This window comes from Theropithecus gelada, chromosome 16 (genome assembly GCF_003255815.1).
Source record: "Theropithecus gelada isolate Dixy chromosome 16, Tgel_1.0, whole genome shotgun sequence".
Lineage (NCBI taxonomy): Eukaryota > Metazoa > Chordata > Mammalia > Primates > Cercopithecidae > Theropithecus > Theropithecus gelada.
The window spans coordinates 37901631-37928773 of NC_037684.1; the positions used below are offsets into that span (position 1 = coordinate 37901631).

At 42.7% G+C, this 27143-nt stretch overlaps 1 protein-coding gene across 2 annotated transcripts in view; it reads right to left on the reverse strand.

The window, feature by feature from the left end:
* The window catches only part of TEX2 (testis expressed 2), a 118758-nt gene that overhangs the window by 47071 nt on the left and 44544 nt on the right, over nt 1-27143 (reverse strand). For both annotated transcript variants that reach the window (XM_025361527.1, XM_025361528.1), the window contains exons 2-4: nt 22010-23678; nt 2693-2893; nt 1354-1684 (exon numbers count right to left, since the gene is read on the reverse strand). In XM_025361527.1, the coding sequence (XP_025217312.1) occupies nt 1354-1684; nt 2693-2893; nt 22010-23653 (2176 nt within the window). In that variant the 5' untranslated portion in view covers nt 23654-23678. The remainder of the gene's footprint in view (nt 1-1353; nt 1685-2692; nt 2894-22009; nt 23679-27143) is intronic.

Sequence of the window (27143 nt, forward strand, 5' to 3'; positions counted from 1 at the left end):
TGAATTGTGTTCTCCAAAAAATATGTTAAAGTCCTAACCCCAGCATCTCAGAAAGTGACCTTATTTGGAAATAGAGTCATTGTAGATGCCATTCATTAAACAGGGTGGGCTCTTAATCCCATATAACTGGTGTCCTTCCAAGAAGACACAGAGCCACTGAGAGACAATGCCATGTGATGATAGGCCAGTGTGGAGTGATGCAGCTGCGGGCCAAGGATTGATGGTCACTACCAGAAGCTGCAAACACGCAAGGAAGGATTCTATGCAGAGTCTCACAAGGAGCATGGCCCTGCTAACACCTTGATTTCAGACTTCCAGCCTCCAGTACTGGGAGAGAATACATTTCTGTTGTAAATCACCCAGCTTGTGGTATTTTGTCCCAGCAGCCCTAGGAAATAAATATATCTAGTAATCTCCCCATTCATCGTGATTCTTAAAAGGGACTTCTTGGATCTCAGTGCTGGGATTGGGATGGAATCTGGTGTTGAAGCTGACAGAATGGAAGGTTAGCAAGGGAGTTAGGGCAAAGGCTCAGATTAAGTTCCAGGGGAAGGAACCAAAGCACTCTGAAGCAAATGTGTGACACTCATGTGACCAGCATAACTCCCGGATCAACACAAACGCCTTGTTAGAGAAAGCCCCAGAGTGGCTCCATCCTAGTCTTTGTTCCAGATCCATGTAAGAAAGCTTTCCCTAATAACACCCACGCTGGTCTTGTCCCAATTATTGGTTACACCATGCTCATTATAGCACAGCAATTTGTGAACACCTGACTCATACATGCCAGTTTTGCATAATAGGCACAACACCTGAAGGACAGGGGAGCTGCTGCTTTTTACTGGTTTTGTGTCTCTTGCAGCTCCAAGCCCAGTCAAAGCTGAGCAAAGAGGTGCTGCATGGTTATCAATCCGAATGACCATGATCTGACCCGAATGCTCAGCAAGTGCAAGGATTCTGTATTCTATGGCAAGCTCACGCTTGGAGGACATATTGAGGGTCAGGCCTTCGAAAGCACCAGCCTGAAGGATCTCCCTGACTCACCTGCCATCTCAGAACTAGGGTTCTTCTGTTGCTGCTTCTCTCAGGGGAGTCACATCATATACAAAGAAAACATAACCAGCAAAGGCTAATAAACAGCATCTGCAAATGGATCCACTGTTGGTTAAATGATTTGGGACAGAGGGTTGCAGTGATCAGCCTAGACGGTAAATGAGTCATGAGAATGCACATTAGGTGGCAGACAACCATCAAGTCAGGATGGGCTTCCTTCCTGCCTTCCTACTTGGCATTCTTTCTCTATTCTCCCTAGTGGCCCTTTAAAAATGCATAAGCATTTAGCACAAACATCATTACCTGGTTTACTTCCAGAGACACCCGATGGCTTCTTGATTTCCGACTTTAGCTTAGATGCCAGAATAAATCTCCTAAACCATTCCTCTTTTTCTCGGCCAGTTCTCCCAAAGAGATAGAGTATCTGATCTCGCTGGGTAGATCTTGTTCCCTCCTGAGGACGGGGTGGCTTCTTAGGGTCCTCGCTTCCCTCAGCCGGCGGCTTCTCTTCTGAAGTCTCCTTATCAGTCTGAGCTTTAGACATAAAGTCATCTTGTTGACCAAGCTCGATACAAATGGGGTACTTTTTATTCCAGATTCGCTTTCGAGCCAAAGTTTTAGGTACAAGATAAATCTACAGAGAAAGAAAAATGATGATTTATATACTAAAGATTGGCTACACTATGCATTAATATTATGCATAGCACAAGTGCAAACCTTATAGACTTTTTGACTAAGATGATGAATACGAAATAACTTTTAACACTTGTTCGTAACATGACTACAGAAACTGGAATTTTTAGAAGTGTCTTGTTATCCTTCAAAATCATTCCAGAAAATAGATGTTTAATAATTTTGCGAGAGTTATAAATATCCGTAATTTTCAGGTGGCAGTAGCTCAATAATAATGTTTAGCTGCTTATCATCAACTACGTTTGGCGGTCAACTAAATTTAATGACCTTGGGCCAAACTTAAGTTAGAAGAAAAAAAAAGATGGTTAAAATCTAGATGGGCAGCTCAAGTCAACCTTGAGTATCAAACTCAAGTTAAGAATAAACTTATATAAAAACTATTTTAAGTACTTCTCTCCCTTTGGAGAAATCTAAAGATCATTCAGATGAACTGTAAGAACAGAGAAACGATAGCTTTGTGGAAGAAATAATTTACATTTCTCACAAAAATAGACGTATATAATACTTAATCAAAATGTAGCTATTTTGCATATCTATCATTTTCACATGTACAAAGTCTTCAATAGTTAAGTACCCTACAATCACCACACAGAGCCACACGGCTTTTTGTTCGACTGAAATAATTAGCTTTTACAGTCAGAATTCTGAATGCACAACACTCTTGTTCCTCAAGTTCTAGTCTGTGGACCAGCAGCCTGAGTATCATCTGGGAACTCATAACAATGCAGGCCCTTGGCCCTACCCACAGCTACTGAATCAGAATCTGCATTTAACAAAATGCCCAGGTGACGTGCATAAACATTAAAGTGTGAGAGGTACTGTCCTAAGGTATACTGATACTTCAATGACAACTAACCTTTTTAGGGAATAAAAAAATGCAGTTAAGCATCTGAGATGCCATATGCTTTTCATTCATCTAAGCTATCCTTCCAAAATTGCTCAGGCTCACCTTGCTGTCTGAGAGGTCATAGATTTTCTGGCTGATGTAGGTGACCTCTGGCTTGGTTTCATTGTAGCTGGCCCTCCTGGATATATTTTTATTGGGCTTTGAAAGTCTTAAGGTTCCACCCTCAAGTCGAACAAAGACTGAATGTGTCAAAGTCGCATGGTAGGTTTCCGGATCATAGTTGTAAATCTCATTCATCCATCCCTGATGAAGAAAAACTTCCATTAGTAAACTCAGAATAAACACAAATCTGATTTAGTGTGAAATGATGAACACTGTGGTATCTGGGACACTGAAACCAAACTTGACCATGACGCAGATATCAGCTCACCAATGACTACAGGTTGCAAAGAGAAGTGCTTAGCTGGGAGGATAACTGGGACTGAGGAGGTTCTTGATAACCAAAAATCTGGATTTGGAGGAAAAATGGCAATGTTTATTATCCTAAATAAAAGGTTCTTTCTTTTTTTAAAGCCTATAAGCACATCAGGAAACTTAAAAGATTTGTTCATGTCACATGAACAATCTTCTCTGCCTGACCTCCTTTGGGGGTGATTAATTCCCCCCGCCGTCTGGCCTTCTTAATTAGTCAAACACATGCCCTTCCCAGCCCAGCTGCAATCTTTGAAATTTCAGGTATTAATTCATGTTACCACAGGACTCAGAGAACAACTACCTCTCTACTTATATCGCACTACAACATGTACCTCATTGAAACCATACAGTAAAGCAGATGATTTGAGAATTAGGCATTAAATAAATCGTAAATATAATCAATAATATATCAAAATTCAAAGATACATAGTAACTTTTTTTTTTTTTTTTTTTTTGAGACGGAGTCTGGCTCTGTCGCCCAGGCTGGAGTGCAGTGGCCGTATCTCAGCTCACTGCAAGCCCCGCCTCCCGGGTTCACGCCATTCTCCTGCCTCAGCCTCCCGAGTAGCTGGGAGTACAGGCGCCCGCCACCTCGCCCGGCTAATTTTTTTTTTTTGTATTTTTAGTAGAGACGGGGTTTCACCATGTTAGCCAGGATGGTCTCGATCTCCTGACCTCGTGATCCGCCCGTCTCGGCCTCCCAAAGTGCTGGGATTACAGGCTTGAGCCACCTCGCCCGGCCGATACATAGTAACTTATATGGGTAAAATTGTGCTCCAGGTCCCCCTGCCAAATTGGACATAAGTGATTTTTTGTTACATATGTTGATTTTTTAAAAGAGCAAACATTCAAATGTATAGACAAAAAATACATATACAAAAGCCTAATACACTATACACTGTGTTAAAGCTAATCTCACAGCTGTCATCATCATTCATCACTGAACACTTCTCCTGCCTCAAATACTTTTTCAGGTTATCAGTAGCCCAGATCTCACAAAAGAAGTTCTCTGGGGATTTTTAATTGATAAGTTCCTACTCTCCCAAACTTTTAAAAACTACATGTCTTTGTAATGAGCAGAGAGATGCTAAAGATCACTACATGGGAGTTGGGACTGTCATTCTTTTCAAGCAATAGCCATTTCCATGCTAAGTATTTGAGTCTCACACTAAAGTCTTGAACTGAAAGCCTGTGAAAATGAGGACTCCTTAGAATTCTATTCATTCATCCTTTTATTAAAACACGCATTGAATCTATGTGCAAAGTAATAGGTTAGGAATTGGGACAAAGATTTTTTAAAAGGACGGGATTCTTGATCCAAAGGTGCCTCCAAAAGAGTAGAAAATTAGGTCTTCATTTACCTATCCTGTGACCCCACTGGAGTAAACATAATAGAGAAAAGTTGTCACAAAAAGAGTACCTAAGTGTGAAGTGCAAGGAAAAATAGACAAACGTCTCTCTTTGTCATGGGGGAAAAGAGTGTGAAACTTGTGAGCCAATTATATGGATGCATAGACCTCAGTAGATGTTTTGGCCTGAGCTGGGAGGATCTCTCCCTCCTCCCAGTGAATCACTGGACAGGAGCAGCATCTATTCAACAATATTGAGTGAGCAAGCAGTGGCCATGGGAAGAGGTGTTTGTGAGGAAACAGCAACAATCAGAACAATGAAGAGAAAAAGATGACAATTACAGATCACAGTGGGCCCTGAAGTGGACTGTATTGTCAGAGCATCCGTTTGGGTGGGTGTATTTTTGCTAAATGTAGAACTAAGTACTTTCTTTGGCTCACAGTTTGTCTTTTTCTTTAGTCTGTTCTTATGGCAAATTACATTCATTGACTTTCAAATGTTGAACCAGTCTTGCATTCTCAGGATTAAGGATGTATGAGTCATGAGGTGCTGAAATTGGGCTGTATCAGCTCACAGGAACATATTCTACACATCTCTTCCCAACTCCATGTTCAGTGACTTTACGTTGGTAGCTTGCAACTGGCAATGGTGGGAGTTTCTATATCACAGGAATCAGGGAATAGTATAAATCAAGATTTTTTTTTTTTTCTTTTTTCTGGAGAGCCAGTTTACCAGCATAACACTTTGCTGATATTTTGTTCATTTGTCCCTCTAAGTTCATGAGGGAAAATAGGCTATAGTTTTCTTGCAGTGTTTTTTGGTATTAATGAGCCTCAGAAAATGCAGGTAAGTGCATTTGGGAAGTGTTCCCTCTTCTCTATTTTCTGGAAGTTTGTGTAGAATGAATATTTCTTCCTTAAAGGTTTGATAACATTTGCCCATGAAACCGTCTGAGCCTAGAGTTTTCCTTGTAGAAAGGTTCCAAACTATGAATTCAATTTCTTTACTTGCTATTGGACTATTTAGGTTATCTGTTTCTTCTTGAGTGAGCTTTGGTTTGTATCTTTCAAAGAGTTTATCTATTTTATCTATGTTGTCCAATTTCTGGGCATAATGCTGTTTGCAATATTTCCCTATAATCCTGTGAATATCTGTAGTGTCTATAGTGATGCCCTCTTTCAGTCCTGACACTGGTAATTTGTCCTTCTCTCAAATCTTTCTTTTCGTATGTATGTACGTATGTATGTAATATGTATGTATGTATCTATCTATCATCTATGTATTTGAGACAGGGTCTTTCTCTGTCATCCTGGCTGGAGTGCAGTGGCACAATCATAACTTACTGTAACCTCGAACTCCTGGGCTCAATTAATCCTTCCACCTCAGCCTCCCAAGCAGCAAGGGTTACAGGTATGTGCCATTACACCAAGCTAATTTTTTAAAAACATTCTTTGTAGAAATGGAGTCTTGCTATGTTGCCCAGGCTGGTCTTGAACTCTTGGTCTCAAGCAATTCTCCCAGCTTGGCCTCCCAAAGTGCTGGGATTACATGCACGAACTACCACGCCCATCCTTTAACTTAATACTATTAATTTCCCTCTAGGCACTGCATTACCTGTAATTTCTGATAGGTTGTATTTTCAGTTTCCTTCAGTTAAAAATATTTTCTATTTTCCCTTATGACTTTATCTTTGGGCCCACAGGCTGTTTAGAAGTATTTTGCTTAATTTCCAAATATTTGAGAAATTTTCAGATATCTTTCTTACTGTTTTTTAGTGTAGTTTCATAAAAGAGAATCGGCTCTGTGTAATTTCAATTCTTTCAAGCTTGTTATATGGTCTATCTTGGTTCCAAATGCAGTCAAAAAAAATGCATTCTGCTGTTGAGTGGGGTTTTCTATAAATATATTTGTCTTTTTAAGCACAACCATTTTCACTAAAGATCTCCTGACACAGAATACACAGCTTTCTTCTTATCCAATTTGGTTGCAGAAAATACTGTCTTACATATATAACAGGTTTACTAGGGCTAAAGTTCTAAAGGTAACTAGATTAATAAAGAACTTGAAGCAGATATAATCATTTTTCTAAGATACTTCAGAGGTTGTGCTTGCAGAGCTATTAAAACCAAGAAGAATCCATGAAGCGGGGGAAGTCGGAGCTGATGAGAACTCTGTTAGATTAAAACAGCCATTTGCTATCAGTGTCATTTATGAGCCATTTGGCCATACAGTCCCTGCATGCAATTGCTCTTCCTGAATCATTTCACTCTGAGGATGCGTCTCCTGTCTAGAGTAGAGGCTACTTGAGAATACAGATTATGTGTGATACTTTTGTCCATCCTAATACCTAAGCTGAGATGCTCAACATTTATTTAATGACTGTTTTTGAATTGTGATAATCACAATTTGATATAAGATAGACATTACTGCAGCAAATCTCCATATAAAATATTTTTCGTTATTTCCAGGTACATAAAATTACAGATACATGTAAAAAAAGCCAGTAGAATTAACATGATACTGGCACCAAAAGAGAAAAAAAGGATTAACATGATACTGGAATTTTGGACAAAAATCTCTGCATTATGTTTATCAACCACTCACCACCAGATTAAAAGGGCTAAAGGAGAAAAAAAAGACAAGTATTATATTATATGTAACTGTTCTCCAAGAAAAGGACAGTCCCTGAGAAATAGAGTAATATAAGCTGTGGGGATTTTTCCTATTTGAAACTACTGGGATTGTACAGATAAATTATCTGATTTATGAATAAGACAAACTTAGGGATAAAAGGTTGTTTCTCTCCAATTGCTTTCATTTTGTCTTTCCTAAGTCAGAAAATGCAGAATTGTCCAGGGAGGTGCTGTACAATGGAAATATTAATATAATGTGAGCCATAAATGTGAGTCATGAAAATATGTAATTTTATTTTTATTTTATTTTTTTGAGATGGAGTCTCGCCCTGTTGCCCAGGCTGGAGTGCAGTGGCATGATCTCAGCTCACTGCAACCTGCACCTCCTGGGTTCAAGTGATTCTCCTTCCTCAGCCTCCTGAATAGCTGGGATTACAGGCATAAGCCACCGTGCCTTGCCAAAAATGTGTAATTTTAAATGGTCCAGGAGCCACATTAAAAAAGAAAAAACAGGTAAAATTAATTTAAACAATGTATTTTATTTAAATTCATATCAAAATTATGATTTCAACATGTAATCAATATTAAAAATTATTACTGGTATTTTACATTCTGTCTCATACTAAGTCTTCAGAATCCAGTGTGTACTTTACGCTTAGAACACATCTCGGTTCCAACTAGCTACACTTTTCAAGGGATTAACAGCTACACAGGGCTTAGGACTAGTGTATCAGAGACAGTACAGGGCCAGTTATTGGGTTCAAGCTTTTTAGCCCTAGACCTTTGGCTCGACTATGAATAGAAATGGGCAAAGCCTTCCTTTCTCTTCTTGTGCATGTTTTCAACACACGCAGTCTTAGTGATAAGAGACAGTCATTTAGTACATGGCAGTTTTCTGCCATTTTATTAGATGCTTTGCATAATTAAATGAGAAGATAATCTAAGTAATCACCTAATGAAATCATCTATTGTAGAAATTCAAAATCTCTTTTAAAAGCTAACCTGCAGTATTAAGAACTCAGAAATATTAATAAGAGTATTCTACGTAAAGGCTTTTGAAAAACTCATAGTTCTATATGAAAATTAAGATACTAGGCCGGGCGCGGTGGCTCAAGCCTGTAATCCCAGCACTTTGGGAGGCCGAGACGGGCGGATCACGAGGTCAGCAGATCGAGGCCATCCTGGCTAACACAGTGAAACCCTGTCTCTACTAAAAAAAATACAAAAAACTAGCCGGGCGAGGTGGCGGGCGCCTGTAGTCCCAGCTACTCGGGAGGCTGAGGCAGGAGAATGGCGCAAACCCGGGAGGCGGAGCTTGCAGTGAGCTGAGATCCGGCCACTGCACTCCAGCCTGGGCGACAGAGCGAGACTCCGTCTCAAGAAAAAAAAAAAAAAAAAAAAAAGAAAATTAAGATACTCAATTTATAAACAAACGTATCAATTTTTTTAGCTTACTCCTTTGATTTTTAGATTTAGAAAACAGAACAAGACATACAGGCGTGTGTGCTGAGATACAAATACATCAGCTCATCTGTTCACAGGTCAGACAGTTTCAGGTGCTGAGCCACTACTCTGCCCCAGTCTAACCAACTGCCGCTTAATTATTATTCCTAGGAAAATTCCTGTCCCTGGATAACAAGAGCAACCATTTCCGCAGTGCTTCAGGGATTTGGTTTTTAGCCACAAAGCCAGGCATTCAACCCAGAAGCCTGAGCTACCACCCCAGCTGAAGAACAGCCACTATGGAGTTCTTGCTGGCTGCAGCCTGTGTGCTCACACATGGGCACAGTTCTGAGACGAGCATGCAATTACCTTCTTTGCTGACAGCTCTGACAGATAAAGGTCATCCTCTACCACTTGCCAAATTCAGGAATCCCAGAACAACCTGATTCAGAGAAATGTGAGAGAGAGAAGGGAGTTTCAAGTCCTACCTACACAGTTCAAAAGCACAAAACCTTACCTGCTGTACTACAGGAGGCAGAGGTGAGAGGCAAGAAGTACGTAGGCATAGAAAGAGAATCTAGGAGATGCTTTCCTTCTCTTGGGAAAGCCTGGAGGGGGCCCAGATTCCTTTACTCTGCTTGCACTTGGCTTGGCCCTTCTTCTCCCTACCCCGTTCTTTTCAGAATCACCAGCTGCTGTGGTTTCTCCTTCCCTTTTATCTTCAAATTTCCTCCTTCCTGAACTACCATGTTCCTGCCTTTGTGTTAAAGATTCATCAGACGCTAAAGTCCACAGCTACTAAAAAACAAATAAACATAGCACACAAATCAGGATTTGACTTACATGTTTATTGTGAACAATCATTTGTTAGCCTAAATGAGACCCTACACTGATCATATCCAATTGCACAAAAGACTGCGGGTCAAAACACATGCACTGAAACCAACTCACCCACCTTAGCAGAAGTACTAAGAATCTGACAGACCTGGGTTCCAAGCACACCTGCACCACTTACCTCCTGCCAGGGTAGGTGATGCTTATCCCTCAGACACTTGCTTTGCTCACCTGTAAAAGGGTCCAGGTGGCTTACTGCCCAGTTTCATGCCTCCCTGGCCCCTACACCTCACCCTCTGCTCAAGCCATAATGATTTTTTCCCTACTGAGAGTTTATTAAGGTACAATTTATTTACAGTTTATAAAGAAATCGTAAGCATATGGTTTTTTTAAACACTAATATTACTATTCATAACAATGGCTGACATTTAAGCTCATCTTATGGCCCAGGTACCCCAGGTGCATTATCTCCTGTTATTTCTGTCAATTGCCTACAATTTTACAAGTAAGAAAAGTGGTGAGAGAGGGGATGTGATTTGCCTTCCAACGTCTAGAGAGTGGCAAATCTGGGACTCAAACCAAGTGTTCCTGACTCTAAGGTGTGGGATGCTATCTCAGCTCCACAGCACGGCCCCACGTGCAGCAGTCTGGCTTGTGCCTAGTCACCCCTCAGGTCATGGCAAAGACGACACTTCTCCTAGGAAGCGTCCCTCCTCACCTAGGCTCAGTTCTCTGGTACTCTCCCATCATTGTATCTGTTAACTGCCTGGTTTACTAAACTGAGTTACAAACTCCACAAGAGCAGGGATCATCATGTCTGCCAACCACAACTGTAACAAATGTTTGTTGACTGAATACATGAGGGAAGCCTAATTCAGAGACGGCTGTGAGGATTAAATGAAATCTATGGAAAGCAGGAGCAAGCAGGAAGACTGGCGAGCCCCTCAGAGCCTGTAAGTACCATGCTAGCTGCGTGAGACGAACAAGCAAAGGAAGAAACTGACACCCTAATAAGTGCAAAGAGCTGTAGAGGTTACTTAGAAGACTTGGTCATTCTTCTCAAAAAGAAAAACCAAGGTAAAAATGCACAAAATAGCACAGAACAAGAAAATAACCCCAGAAACCAAAGATTTTCTGGACAGAAATGGGATGAGCTAAGTCTTATCTAGAGCAGAGAGGGGTATTGTGACTGGAGCCCATGTTTCCTGCCCCCTGTCTAAGGCTCTTTCCAGAACATTACAGGCTTTGATAGGAAATCTTGAGAGGATCACAGGAGTTGCTACTTGACCCCATTGTCAGAAACCAGGTTGCAGACTGGCCTTAGGGAGGTTTAGGACAAGAGGCTGAGGCACAACTTTCCTCCCAGCCTCCCTAATTCTGCCCCCTTACTCACCTATGGACCTGAAACCAGGTAGCTCTTGCAGAAAGCAATTTCCCAGTGCAAACCTAATCACCTTTTGATACCATTAATCAGCCATTTTCCCCCACCCAGGATCTGACCAAGCCCCTGGATTAAGCTGCAAATAAAATTTCCAGATTTCAGCAATTGTCAAATCTTGAGAGCAGCACAGCAACTCCAAGGTCTTCACCCTGTTCTCCACATAGTGCCCAGCTCTCCACTGCTCAGCTGTTCTAAAATTCTTAACCCTGAATTTCTTCCCAAGTAAAGTATTTATCCCACCTTGTTATGAGACATGGGAATGGGTATAGAGAGATACAGCATATAGTTAGCAACATTTCCTTTCAACAGCTCAACCAAAAACACTAAGAGATGCTCTCAACCCACACCAAAGCGACTCAGAAAAGCTTTGTTTCTTTCTGAAGCTGGAGCTGTTAAAATGGACACAGTGCACCCCGCTGGGGACAATGACCCAGTCAGCCAGGCTGCAGCTGTCTGGCCCACAGACTGGTCCTGTGATGGCATTTGTAAAAGGTCAGGGGTTTCTCTCAATTCTCTGCTGGATTTAGAAGCCATGTATGGCTGCAAGTACAAAACCACAATCTATAAAGGGGCCCATTTAATATTTTAGAAGATTAAAAGCTACAATTAACCTTTTGCAAATAATAAAGTCTGGAAGAACTACTACCGTGGTTTCAGTTACAGGGCCAATCAGAAGTTCAAGGCCAATGCTCTACTGCTCAGCTTGATGCTGAGCTCACCAGAGAAAAGTGCCAGCCCTATAGCCCGAGGAAGTGATGAGAATTCAGGCGCCGCATGCCTGGCTGACAGCAGTAACAATGCAGCATGTTTTCACCCCTGCTGACATGTGGCTGTGCTGGCATTTCAGGCCACCTGTCATTCAGATCCCTGTATCATTCCTTCATCAAGTGTATCAGGGAAGGAGCAAATCCTATACACAAGAACAGAGCCAGGGCCTGAGGACACTCCTGTTGAAAATCATCTCTGAAGCACATAAAAAGGTAATTACTCTCTGTCTCCAAAACTAAAACATAAGCAGGATTTTGTCTTTACGAGGCCTAAACCTTTTTTGATGTATTAATGGTTGAGAACTGGCATCATCAGTATTATAAACACAGTATCATAGATCATGGAGTTTGAGAATATGGCAGGGGCAGCACAGTCTAATAAACCTTATAAGTCTTGAGATACAAATTTGATTTTACCCATGAAAGACAAGCAGACCCACAGACATCCAGAATTCATACTATAAATGATAGCCTTAAGCAGAAAGCCAGCATTGAAAATAAATGCTGCTCAAAGACACTATAAAGAACATCAAAAAGAAAAAAAAAAAGAAAGAGAAAAGAAAGAAAGAAAGAAAAGAAAGAAAGGAAAGGAAGGAAAGGAAGGAAAGGAAGGAAAGGAAGGAAAGGAAGGAAGGAAGGAAGGNAAAGGAAGGAAAGGAAGGAAAGGAAGGAAAGGAAGGAAAGGAAGGAAGGAAGGAAGGAAGCCCAGTAGGGGAGGGAAGTGCCATCAATACAGTCCACATCCTCCAACTGCCTGCCTCAAGGTCACCTTCCCAGCAGTGACACTAGAAGCACTGGAGTCGGGGCTAAAGCCACTTTATCCTGCTGTCCTATCCTCCAGTGCAGAATCTCCCAAACTGAGGTGGCCACAGAACATTTGTGAAATTATAATGCACTGGCAGACAGTAACAGCACAGGAGATAAGGTGGACTCAAATTAGAAAGGTAAAATGATCTCAGATGAACCACTGAAATGACCAAGGTCTGAGTTATGTTAATACATGATAAACGTTAAATCATAATAACAAGGGTTAAAATTGTAAGATAAATAGATCAGCAAGCAAATAAATTAGTAGCCTCTGCCACTTTTCAGATCACACATTCTATCAAACAACTTTTTGGGTATGTACAAACATATACCTTTACTTATACGTTATACACATGTTCCAATATATACAGCTTTTATAAAAAGTATACAGAATAGAAATAAAGAGCAAAAGATGAGATAATTATCCTTCTGATAATTTTTAGTTTTTCCAGTATGACAGCTATGTACTACCTTCAGCTGACACCTTAAGGCACAACACATACACTCAAGGTGAGGATCACTGTTGATGATCCTGAGTGTAAATCCATATTTCAGAGTCTTACTAATAATTTCCAAGGTTTTTGGCCAAAAGTCAATATGTGGTCATCTGTATGTTAAATATCAGCAAGGCTTATTTACTTTCTTAGCTAGAAAGAGCAAAGACTCATACAGATAGAAACTTTATTTTCTTCTTGATTAATGTCTTCTGCAACCCATTTGAATGCCACTGAAAGAAGCGACGGAATGAGAACAGTGAGTCAACAACTATGGCCTGGGCACCCACACAAAAACATGCTCATGCCCTAGAATCATCTTGCTGGCAAACTCATCTTTGGAGTACAGCAAACCTCTTCTTAACAGTTGATTATTGAACAATAATTACAATAAGAGTCTTCGATGTTTTTGGTACTTTTCTTACAGAGTTCAGAGGCATTTTCAGGATGCTAGAAACTGTACTTATATATAAGTAACCAGAATTACAATTTAGCTATGCTTACGTAAGTTAATGAATTGAGTGAAAAACTGGCAAAATGTTGACAATAGTTGAAATTGGGTGTCAGGCACATGGGGAGTTCATTTTACTATTGCCTCTACTTTTGTCTGTATCTAATATTTTCTACAATAAAAAGTTTAAAAATGAAAGTTCAAAAAAGTCATTTTGGGACTACCTGACATCCTTAACCATATTGTTCCTATGGGATTCAGGAAGCATGTTCCACACAGCTGCCTCTCCAACTTCAACACAAGGAGTACCTTCTAGTAAGTGAGGGCTGCCTGCATCAAAACATCTCGTCTGACTAGCCAGGCGTGGTGGTGCGCACATGTAATCCCAGCTACTCTGGAGGCTGAGGCAGGAGAACCGCTTGAACCCGGGAGGCAGAGGCTGCAGTGAGCCAAGATCGTGCCACTGCACTCTAGCCTGAGTGACAGAGCGAGGCAAAACAAACATACAAACAAACGTCTCACCTGAAAACTATTCTACAACAAGGGGCACTGGGGAAATAGCCATATTTATAAAAACCATACATAAAAACTCAGGTAACTCATTATAGGGGCAGGATATTTTCAGTAAAGTACAATGTAGAAAGAAATGCACTCACATTTCTTGTCCTTATTCTACCGAGGGTTATGAGAGACCAACAAAAAGCAATCCAAGCCTCTTTGGGCTGCAGGCTGCATGTACTGGCCGTTTTCTCCTAAAGACTTGCTTACTCTAATTTCGTGAAAGAATTTCATGAAATTGAGATTAACTTTACAAATTGGAATTTCTTCGCAAAATTGATCATGTCCTCCCCCCAAAATTATTCTTTTATATATCAAAACCAAAGCCTACATTCAGGGAACCTAATTATTTTTAAAACCTATCCCTCTTATTAATTATCTACATGTGACACAACCTAAAGAAAAAAATGTTCTCCAAAATTCATTTCTATTAGTCTCTGCAATGGCCTAAATATAATTTTAGTCAAACTTGCAGGCCCTATCTTTAAAAAAGAGACGGATTATCACTCTGGAAACCAGTATGCTGCTGCTGGTTTAAAAATCTGAGATAGGCCAGGCGCGGTGGCTCAAGCCTGTAATCCCAGCACTTTGGGAGGCCGAGACGGGCGGATCACGAGGTCAGGAGATCGAGACCATCCTGGCTAACACAGTGAAACCCCATCTCTACTAAAAATACAAAAAATTAGCCGGGCGTAGTGGCGGCGCCTGTAGTCCCAGCTACTCGGGAGGCTGAGGCAGGAGAATGGCGTAAACCCGGGAGGCGGAGCTTGCAGTGAGCTGAGATCGCGCCACTGCACTCCAGCCTGGGCGACAGAGCGAGACTCCGCCTCAAAAAAAAAAAAAAAAAATCTGAGATAAAGAATTTGCTCAAGAATATAATTCAAAATTGCATCTGAGCCATATACTCAAACATAAATCCAAGACCTTTATGAAATCTTCAGGAAGCTTTTCGTTATAAACATGTAGAAAGTTAGTGTGCAGCAGGAATGGCTCTGAATTAAAAATACTCCTGGGCAAGGGACCATCTGATTTGGCTAAGCAAACATGCCAAGTGCAGTATGCTGACTCTAAATGCCTCATTTTCCCCATGCCCAAACCCACCCTTTCCCAAGGTCCCCAGCTTAGGGCATCTAGCCAGTCACCCAACATAAGAATTCCAGAAGGCTACCACACAGGGGGTGTCACTACAGGGATGCTATTGGTCTGTGGCACACATGAGGCTCTCTACCTTGAGTTAACCTGCCCAGCCTACCATGCTCTAAGTCCTGTGAGCTTCTTCTCACATTTTGGTATTGGCCTTTGGTTTCACACATTCACATGCCACTTCCTGTTGAATGCCTGTGGCAACCTTTCTCCTATTTGCTGCTTCTCATGATCTCATCAGCTATGAACTCCAATATATTAAGAGCAGCTTTGGAGGAGGTCCTAAGAGTTCTTCTGTGGACTTTGTGACAGCTCTTTGGCCACATAGAGGTCTTACTTTTTTTTTTTTTTCAGATGGAGTTTTGCTCTTGTTGCCCAGGCAATAAGAGTGCAGTGGTGTGATCTCAGCTCACTGCAACCTCCACCTTCCAGGTTCAAGCAATTCTCCTGCCTCAGCCTCCCAAGTAGCTAGGATTACAGGCGCCTGCCACCACGCTTGGCTAATTTTGTATTTTTAGTACAGATGGGAGAGTTCCACCATGTTGGCCAGGCTGGTCTTGAACTCCTGACCTCAGGTGATCCACCCACCTCGGCCTCCTAAAGTGCTGAGATTACAGGTGTGAGCCACTACACCCAGCCTCTTTTTTACTTATATTCCAGACAGTACAGCTGCTGATCAGCTGGGTTCAGAGGGGGAGACGGTGGAGTACCATAAGGCCTAGACAACAACACAACAGTCTTTGAGATTAGCTACTACTTGGCTGCAAATTGGTCTTTTTGGTTTATCATCCCATAAATGCATCACTCCTGCAGCATCATATATAAATACATATGTCTGCAGTGAGGATAGAATAAAAAATTGCACTGAAAAAGTACACAAAAGCTTTCCTTTTCTCCAGTCTTTCCTTATCATGTGAAGTTACACAAAAGAAAAACTGCAATGCTCCTTGAACTGTTCATGGAACCAATAAAGGAGCAAGACTCTTAGTCCAGTCTGGCTGCAAGCAGTTCCTGGACCCATCAGTGAGAACTTACATGGCTCAGAGGTTCAAAACCACATGGTCTCCTAAAACAGTCCCTGAGCACCCAGTTCCTGGCCTGACTGGTTCACGGCTCGTACATGGAGTCCACTTAGGGCATAAAGTATGTGGGATCTCAGTCCTGGGCTGGGCCTGTCTTAGAGATCTTGATCGCAGGAAGGTATTATAGTCTCCCATATTGGTGAGCTTTTTTTGTTGTTGTTGTTTCTGTTTTTTGTTTTCGTTTTTGAGATGGAGTCTCGCTGTGTTGCCTAGGCTGGAGTGCAGTGGCATGATCTCGGCTCACTGCAAGTTCCGCCTCCTGGGATCACGCCTCAGCCTCCCAAGTAGCTGGGACTACAGGTGCCCGCCACCACGCCCGGCTAATTTTTTGTATTTTTAGTAGAGATGGGGTTTCACCATGTTAGCCAGGATGGTCTCGATCTCCTGACCTCGTGATCCGCCCGCCTCGGCCTCCCAAAGTGCTGGGATTACAGGAGTGAGCCACTGCACCCGGCCTTAGTGAGCTTTTTAAAAAGGCTTCTATACCTTCCCTCAAGAACTGCATCATCCTCTGTAAATACCAACTAAATTGGATCAGATGTACACAAAATAATTCAAACCAGCTCACTTATCCCCTGAAATCAAACTATTTTCAAGAAGTGGCTCTTTTGGCTTGTCCTAGAAACAGGTTCACAGGCCTGTTTTATAAAGAAACCAAGGCCTATCTCCTGCATCACTTTAAAGCCATCAACCTGGAGGCAGAGTGGAAATCTAGAACTCATCACTGCCCATTTCTCCAATCCTCCACTTAGTATTTGCCTTTTTTTTTTTTTTTTGAGACGGAATCTCACTCTATAGCCCAGGCTGGAGGGCAGTGGCGCGATCGCAGCTCACTGCAAGCTCTGTCTCCTGAGTTCAAGCCATTCTCCTGTCTCAGCGAGTAGCTGGGACTACAGGCATCCGCCACCATGCCCAGCTAATTTTTTTGTATTTTTAGTGGAGACAGGGTTTCACTGTGTTAGCCAGGATGGTCTTGATCTCCTGACCTCATGATCTGCCCGCTTCGGCCTCCCAAAGTGCTGGGATTACAGGTGTGAGCCACCGTGCCTGGCCAGTATTTGCCTTTCTACTACTCCCTTTGCATTCAGGTGGACAGCACTGCATGAGCACTGGTGACAGGAGAGCAGACTTGTCACCAGTCGATTTCTAAGCAACAAATGTCAAGCTTCAAATCCTGTTAAAGATGGACTGTCTTGGCTTGTCCATTTTCAGAAAAAAGGCCTAGGAAAAGCTTTGCTGGCTTTTTTTTTTTTTTTTTGAGACAGGGTCACACTCCATTGCCCAGGCTGGGGTATAGTGGCGTGATCACAGCTCAATGCAGCCTTGACCCCCTGAGCTCAAGCGATTGTCCTGCCTCAGCCTCTCAAGTGGCTGGGACTGCAGGCTGCACCACTACACTTTGCTTTTTAAACAAAATTTTTATAGAGATGGTAGTCCCACTATGTTGCCCAGGCTGGTCTTGAACTCCTGGCTTCAAGCAATCCGCCTGCCTTGGCCTTCCAAAGTGCTGGGATTATAGGGATGAGCCACCATGCCCAGTCAAAAGCTTTACTTTTTAGTCATTATTTTCATTTTCTTAAAAGATCACATTACTATCAAACCCTAATTTTTTTTTTAAAGCAAGTATCAAGGATTTATTTTATTTTTTTAGAGACAGAGTCTCATTCTGTCACCCAGGCTGGAGTGCAGTGGTGATATCATGGCTCACTGCAGCTTCAAACTCCTGGACTCAAGTGATCTTCCCACCTCAGCCTCCTGAGTAGCTGGGACCACATGCATGCACCACCATACCTGACTAATTATTTTAAATTTTTTGTAGAGATGGGATCTTGCTATGTTGCCTAGGCTGGTCTCAAACTCCTGGTTTCAGGTGATCCTTCTGCCTCAGCCTCCCAAAGCTCTGGGATTACAGGTGTGGGCCACTGTGCCCAGCCAGGGATTTATTTTAAAAAACAATGTCACCAGGAGATGACAGGGTCAAAACCAACTCACTGCTTACATTTTCTGATAAAGTCTCACTCCTTCATTAATCTACCCATTCATTCAGCCAACAATTACCTATCACATACCTAATACATGGCAGGTGCTGAGGATACAAGATGAACAAGATAGACACGGCCTATGCATTCATGAAGCTTATGGCTTACTAGGGAAGACAGGTAACAATAAACTTGGGTCCTAAGGTTAATGTCAATGCTGCTAAATATTTTAAAGTGCCATAGTTTAAAAATGGTTCCCAAGAGTATATTCTCCCATTCAGTAAAATTAACTAAGTCCGAAGAACATTTGCATTTGAAATTAGCTTGTAACAGACAGCATACCCTTCTAATTCAGAGTAGTGTCCCTTTTCTAAATAGAGAATGCATTCAGCCCAGTTTCTAAAAACAGCACTGCATATCCAACAAGACTTCAGGCTAAAATATACTTTTCCTCTTTAGTAATGAAACCATTCTAAACAAGTTAAGGCTAAGAATGAAAAAAGAATTACCAAAGTGATCAGAGTTGATCAAACAGCAATCAGGAAGAATAAATGCTCAGTCTACGACAATTTGCTTGGATTAGGGGTGTCAGTCTATGAAAGCATTAAAGTACTTGTTCTCTACAAGGAAAATGCAAATACATTCACCCCAGCCACTGTGGGCAAAACACCTTCCTTAAAAGAAAACACTGTCCTACATGGCTCCACCACTCACTAGCTGTGTGACCTTGGGCAATAACTTAACTTCCGTGGGCCTCCATCTGCATGAGCACATATACATACGCTAAATGAATAGGGCTGTGATGAGGATTGAATAAGATAATATACCCAACACTTAGCCCACTGCAGTACTCAGTATCATAGTGTTGCCTTTATTCTTCCAGTGATTGGATCAAAGCAACCAGGCTGTGCCATAACATTAAAATCCCATTCCATCAGCACCCTGTGTAGTTAGTAAACTCTTGACATATTGCAGTGATTGGACTGACACTAAAGAATTTACATGTGAGAGGAGGGTAGGAAAAAAAACACTAAAGATTGACTGGATTAAAATTAAAGTCTTCCGGCCGGGCGCGGTGGCTCACGCCTGTAATCCCAGCACTTTGGGAGGCCGAGGCGGGTGGATCACGAGATCAGGGATCGAGACCATCCTGGCTAACACGGTGAAACCCCGTCTCTACTAAAAATGCAAAAAATTAGCCGGGCGAGGCGGCGGGCGCCTGTAGTCCCAGCTACTCGGGAGGCTGAGGCAGGAGAATGGCGTGAACCCGGGAGGCGGAGCTTGAGTGAGCCGAGATCGCGCCACTGCACTCCAGCCTGGGCGACTAAGCGAGACTCTGTCTCAAAAAAAAAAATAAAATTAAAAATAAAATTAAAGTCTTCCTAAGACAAGTCAGTGCTCAAATCAGTTTAAACTGAATGCCACAGTCAGTCATTAGGTACTGGAATTTAGTATAAGTGCAATTTTTCCTTGCTAAAGTTAGCACTAACTTACTCGGAGAGCATGTACTTCAGGTAGTCACAGCACCACCCTATCAAAAAAAGCTTAGTAACCACGCATGAGTCATTTTTGCTCCACTTCATTTATTAATGCTAAGCTTAAGGGTGTCACATCCACAAGACTCAACATCAGCTTCTCTCAAAGAAGAAAGTGTCATAACATATTGCCAGGTGAAAGAAAGAAAAAAGGTCAGACTGCAAAATATATGATCCTATTAAATCAAAACAAAAAGAGTGGGTGAGTATGCACGTATGTGATGTATATCTTCATATATGCAGAAATTTTAAAAACCCAAAAAACTAGGATATATACCAAATCATTAACTGTAATTCCCTTCCACTACTGTGATCAAAAATATATATTTTTTTCTTTGGGTTTCCTGTGTTTTTAAAACATTAACCATGTATTTCCTTTGAACAAGGAAAAAAGTCAATGAAATTTAAAAACAAATATTATTTTGGATCCTAAAAGAGTTCTCCCCAACCCTTGGCTTTTTTTTTTCCCAATAAAGAGAGATCATGCTGCCATTTTTAGAGCATTCTCACTTAAATAGACGGGAGAATAATACCTTTAATCTAACCAAGAAGCCAAACAAGCTTTGAACTTGAAAAGCTAAAGATTAAAACCAATAATTAAGGTTCAAAATTGCTCCGGGGAAACCAAGTTCTCCTTTTCATACATCTCCTATAATACAAGGGATTCTCCAGGCAGGTCTAGGCATGAACTTTCCACAGAGGTGTCATGGGAAAAGCAGGAAGAGCACATACAAAGTCTCCAAATCCTACCTCTATTACTTTTATTATTGTTGTTATTATTATTATTTTTGAGACAGAGTCTCACTCTGTCACCCAGGCTGGAGCGCAGTGGCGAAATCTCAGCTCACTGCAGCCTCAGCCCCAGGCTCAAGCAATTCTCCTGCCTCAGCCTCCCAAGTAGTTGGGATTACAGGTGCATGCCACCAAGCCCAGCTAATTTTTGTATTTTTAGTAGAGACATGGCTTCACCATGATGGCCAGGCTGGTCTTGAACTCTTGACCTCAAGTGATCCGCCTGCCTCAGCCTCCAGAAGTGCTGGAATTACAGGTGTGAGCCGCCGTGCCTGGCCTGTATTACTTATTAAGTACCAAGAAACCTTGGACAATGACCACCTCTCTCAGAGCCTGAATCTCCTCATGTGTAAAATTGGAAGCATCAAACCCCTAGATGGTTGTGAAGTTGAATTAGATAACTGTTATAAAGCAGTGATCTCTAAACTTTTCTGGCTCTCTACCTTATCTCTAAAAACATATAGAGTCAGCCCTCTGTATCCATGGATTCAATCAACCTTGCATTGAAAATGAAATAAAAAAATAAAATAAAATAAATAATAATCCAACAGTAAAAAAGATACAAATTTAAAAATACAGTATAATAACCATTCACATTATATTAGGTATTATAAGTAATCCAGAGATGATTTAAAAGTATACAGGAGAATGAACATAGGTTATATATTAATACAAATACTATGCCATTTTATATAAGGGACTTATACATTCATAGAGTTTTGTATCCTTGGGGGGTCCTGAAACCAATGCCCCCTTGGATACTGTACATAAATGTGTGGCTGCATATAACTTACAAACTATATAAGCTCTAATTGTGTACTTTTATAGTGTGTATACACACAACCAGAAATTTTAATATGCAAAATAATAATAATAATAATAATAAATAGAAGTTCTAGGCTGGACGCAGTGGCTCATACCTGTAATCCCAGCACTTTGGAGGGCTGAAGCAGGAGGATCACTTGAGCCCAGAAGTTTGAGACCAGCCTGGGCAACATAGTGAGACTCCGTCTCAATCGATAGATTAGACAGCTAGATGAATGTTTTAATACTTTCTTCCTGCTTTCCATTGAATTGTCCCTGCTTTCCACTGAATTGTCCCAGGTACCCCTTAGGAGGCCCAAAAGCCTGACATCTGATATGCAGTGAAAGGTGACATCTCTTTCTCCATCCCATTCCCCACTGTGCAGAGGAAGGAGCACTAGCAAGGGCCGACAGCTGACATTAATTTGCCTTCTCTTCTTCCTTCCCTCCTCTTGCAATTCAGAGAGTATTTAACCCTTCTTCAAGGTCTCAAGAATAGTGAACCCTAACAGATTCAGCCATTACAAATGCTCAGCAAGTAGCACATTCCAAGCAAGTTTAGAAACAGACCAGAACAGGAACTGATGTAAACACTACTCTCCAGAGTCATAGAGATCTTTCAGCAACTACTCTGTGAATCTGCAAAGCTTCGGTTAGAATGAGGTTTACCAGATCAGTTGGTTGGGTGCCTGGAGACTGAAGTGGCCCCCAGGTCTTAAAAAGCATGGCTTGTGCAAACATCTTTAACAGCTAACCAAAAAACAAGTCAGATCTAAAATACGGCTGTATGTGAGAAGTGTGTGTACTAGCCAGCTCCTGGGGAGGGGCTTACCTTCAGTATTTCAGGTTCTTTGATATCCAGAGATCTTGTGTTCCAGTGTCGCAGATTTTTATGTAACTTGTGATATTTATGAGCACTTGGTGGTGTAAAAAACCAAATCACGCAAACCGCAGTCATGAATCCAAGGCCAATTCCCAGAAAGAGTCCACTCACATAGTCGGGGAGGGGGAGGATGAGGTACACATAGACACACATTATAAAGAAGCCCAACGTCTTCACTGGCAATTCCGGGTGCTGCACGGCCGAGTCCGCCTCGTCCTCACTGTCAAGGACCACACCATCTTCCGCGAGCACCTCCGGCTTGAGAGGAACATCTGGGGGCTTATCGACTTTACTCTCCCCCTCCATTTCCAAATCGAAGTCCTCAGTGTACAGTTCACAAAACTCTTCATCTTCTTTGCTCACTAAGGCAGACAAAGAACATTTCTCCAGAACTAGAGAACTTGTCTTCAGGCCTAAATCCTTCAGACTGCTCCCCTGGGAACTTTTCAGTTCCATCTCTCTTGCAGGCTCATCAGTGGACTTTGGGCGGTCACTTTTGGGGATGTTGGAATCACTTCCGTAGCCATCCCCCTCAGAATCACACTCCTCCTCCTTGATGCTGTAGTTGTTATTGCTTTCCAAGTGCCCGTTCAAGCTGGACAGATTGGAGAGTTCTGAAGCACTTGAAGATAAGGCTTTGGGCCTATGGCTGCCACTTTCTTCCCCTATAATTTTACTAAGGAGCTGAAAAGGCTCATAGATGACTTCTGAAAGGCGTCGTTTAGTATCTTCAATTTTAGCCTCCATTTCGGGCACTTTAAAAAAGGAACGAGTATCAGAGGGAGAAGTCAGGGGGGAAGAAGGTGCAGTTTTGGAATCTCCACCTGTGTTTCGGGGCTGTGTGAACTGCTTGAACAGGTGTAAGTTTAGTTTGGAATCAGGTGGCTTATAGGACACTGTGTCCGACTCCTGCCGGGAAGTGTCCGTGGACAGAGACTTGACTAATGTCTTCATCAAGTGCCTGTGCCTTGGGGGGTGTGGGGATTCTTTTGGCTCCACCTCGGTCGACAGGGACTTCACAAGGCTCATGAAGGGTTTTGCACTGGAAAGGGTGGAGGTTGAGGCACTGGATGAGAGGATGGGAGACTTAGAAGGAGAGGACAATGGGGAGGAGGAACTGGTTTTCTGCTCAGAAAGGGATGACACACTGGGAGAGCTAGCTAAGGGCCCCAACAAAGACGACCCTGGGGACAGAGCCAATGGCACTGTACTTAATACTTGTGCTGCTGGAAGAGGGGACTCCAACAGCTTTACAGTGTTCTTGGAGACGGGCAAAATGGCAGGGGCCTGGGACACGGACAGTCCATCTGCCAGAATAGGCGAGGCAGCAGGGCCGGCGGGGTCATGGTCAACCTGGGGTTCAAGATAGAGGTCTTCCTTGGCTTCCAGCCCTGTTACAATGCTTTGGTCATCCAGCCCCTCCTCAAACCACTCCCTGAACTCCTCCTCCTCTTCCTCCTCCTCCTCGCCGGATGCCGAGAAGTGAATGGCGATGGTATCTCGGGACACGGACCTCTGCACGTGCACTTTAGGGGCTGATGGTTTTGGCATGTCAGTGGTTTTCTCGGCATGGCGACCATTCAGACTTGTCATTGCCGGCTTCACACGGGCTCAGGCTCTGTGAAAACAGTGAGAAAGCCAGAAGTCAGAGAGCAGTTTCTCCACAGGAGACACTGTCATGTGCCGATAGGAGCCCAGATGAAGCTGTTTAAGTGGTGATTATGCTTTTACTTGGCAGATGTCCACCGGTTTTCACTTCAATGGGTTTAATGGTTTAATTTTCACTACATTCCAGTTAGGCACTCTTTTACGAGCAAACGACACAACCAATGTTATAAATGCCATACAATCTGTCTTACTTCACAATACCTGAGTAATCGTTTCCTCCCTTTTAACTGGTTAATTCCTACCAACAATTCTCTATCTTAAGCCTTGAAATACCTGAACAATATGATGTTACCAGCATTGCTTCAGAAGTCCAATAGGATAAAATGTGGCATCCTGTTGAGTTTGAGGATCTTGGAAGAAAAATTTCACTAGGAGTCTTCTAGCAGTAACAAGCTAACCCAGGAGGGGTATTGCTTTCACTGCAATTTTCACAGCAATCCTAACAATTATTTGGCTTGCATCTCCCAACTTCCTGCTATGGCAAATAAGTAGCAAAGTATCCAAATGTGGAAATCTGTAAACTAATTGCCATGACCTGTTGGCCTCCTCAAATGGTAGGTACCATAAGACCAGAGTATTTAGGCAGCCATGAAGACATGGCCACATTCTGAGGCTTCAGGATAAAGCAAACATATTTTAAACTGAATGCAAGATTCCCATGTCAGGAAAATGAAGTATCACTGCTATAACCCACCACCAACCAAGAACTCTACCAAGGACCCTGGTGAGAGACATAGAAGCTATGCTTTCCGCCCTTTTGGAGCTTAGCTGGAACAAAATCAGACACCTGAAAAGCTGGGCAGCAAAATGAGATGCCATGCCGACCTTGTGACATGGTACATTCCAACTCTCTTTATTTGTTTATGGCCCATTTACTGGGCACGAGCCCTAATTACATAAAAATTAAGACCACACCTGGACTGAGACCACGTAAAAAGAGCCAAAACACAGAGCACACTTCAGGAGTTCTGAGGAGGATGACACCTGTGTGGGAGGTGAGACACCCAACAGGTCTTTGGAACTGATGGGTGAGTTGTAGTGGGATGAGCATGATTAGGCAGAGGGAAGGGAAAAGGGCATGAAGATGGCAAAGGGCATGGTGTGTGCAGCCACCTGGCTCTATCCTGTTTCCAGGACACAGTGTGGATGTGGGCAGCAGTGGGAGGCCACTGAGACAAGAGGGGCATCGTGGGGCAGTGGAAAGAGCACCCAGCTTAGACCCAGGACATAGGATCTCCAGTACTTGTCTTTCTACAGCTGACTCTGTGGGACGTTGAACAAGCCAGGGCCTCTCGATGTCCCAGTATCTTCGTCTGTAAAATGGAGCTAGATCTACAGTCCTTTCCAAATTTAAAACCCTACATGTTTATGTTTACAGGTGACTGTATCCAACCCAACACAACACACTTACAGGTAATCTACCGCAATCAACATTATGTGGCTTGCTTATTTCTTTAATTTGAAGAGCTCCTAATTTAAGCCTTCTGCTAAATATTCAGGTTCAAAATGCTGGCAACAGATACTACCAACAAGAGAAATCATAAAACGGGTAGGGGAATAGGGGGGTTTGGGAAACAGTGATCCTGGATCACTAGCAGGGGGAAATATTCCAAGGATGACAAGAATTACATTCGAGGGTCCAGGTGCAACATAGACTCAAGCTGAAACTACACATTTTTCAGTATCAAATATTTGAGAGAAGTTACTCTTAGAAACTTCCATACATAGTTTTGTCCAGGCTCATTTGTGACCCTCAGGCTTTCCTATCCTGAATCCAGGAAAAGGGAATGAACTCTATCCACCAACAAAGCAATTTAAATCCAGGAACTGGCAGCAGCCAGAAAAACACAGTCTCGGGTGCAGGACAATCCTTCCCTGTTATCTTAAGCTAAGGAGTTTGTAGGCTTATTAAGAAGAAAAATACCAGAAGCAACATATGTTTTTCATTTAACTATCACCTAGTTTTATAAGGGCAATTTAAAAAGAAAATTATAGAGATAATTTAAAAAGAAAGTTTGGTATTTGATAATTCTCGGTGGGCTGAAAAACAAACTCATTTAAGTTGCTTTCATAACATAAAAGGATGGTATGTAAGGCTCTGCTGTTCTGAGGCTGCTTCACCCGCAGCGGTGGCTGTAAATGAAGGTAACTGCGGGCACAAGCCCAAGTACAAAGTGCATGATTCTGAGGTTGAACAGAGTGAGTTGGTCCTTCAGGAATCAAGGCAAGAGTGGAGAGGCCCGTCTGCAGTTGAGGGTAAGAAGGCCTGGGAATCCAAGGGCAAAGTCAGGCCCAGTCTAGCGCCAAAGGGTGAAAACAGCAGTGCGTTCAGAAGCCTGCGGTCTCAGCAGTCAGGCCAGGTCCCAGGGAACAAAAAGCTGGCACCAGCTCAGGAAGCAGAGTTATTTTTTGTGTGGAGGTCATCAGGGCCCTGCTTGCCTAATCCTCCACACATTTGGGCCCCCTGACTGGCCAGGTAAAGCGACCTCTGATCAGACTGGGCCGACAGAGCCAAAGGTGGGCCCCAGGGAGCGCTGGGTGTCAGGTGGCCAGATGGGGGCAGGCTCTGGCTCACTGTTGTTATTATCCTCCAGGGCTCACTCAGATAGTGGCCTCAGAGGTTCATAGTAAATGCCCCTAAACCCACACTGACCAAAGCCTGGCTCCACTTCTCTAGATTTTTACTAAAATAAGCCACACAAGGCCGGAGCATTACTACTGCTCTTTAAAGACGAGAAAATGTCCAGGCTTCTGTTTGCTCATCTGCAAAATGAAGGGATTAGGCTAGATAAACGAAGACTGCTTCCAGGCCCCATACTGCTGGGTAATTGAGTGTACTAGAACCAGAGGCCATGGTTTGGGCTCTACACAACCTATCAAGTGGTCACTGCCTCTGCCTCCTCCTGGGGACCACTCCAAGCTTCCTTTTCTCTCTGTCCTCCCAATGGCTGGCTGCTAAGGCCAACTGAGCCGACCCTCCCACAGCCACAGCCATGCAGGACAGCCGAGGCCAAGAGGAAGGACCTGACTGAGCCCAGGAAGACTACATGGTTTGTCCAAAGGCACAGCACTGACAACTTGGGCTTCCTGACACTGAAGCCCGATGCCCTTCTGCTGTGGCAGGGTGCCTTCTCAAACATGTCACACACGCTCTTTATTCCTGCTTTGTCCCAGCCTTTGTACCTGCCCTCTGCTCCATCATGGACAGCTCGCTTACAAGCTAAGACCTCAGTTCTCAACCAGCAGCATGTGACTGGTCGCATTGAGAAATGAAAGGTCTCATTATCCATCTGACAATCTGGTACCATATAAAATGGCTAGCCTCCTGCCCTCTACTCCTGAAACTCAATTATACTCAGGCTCAAAAAAAGAGACAAGCTTCTCTCCAGCCCTCAGGAACTGAAAGGCCAAAAAA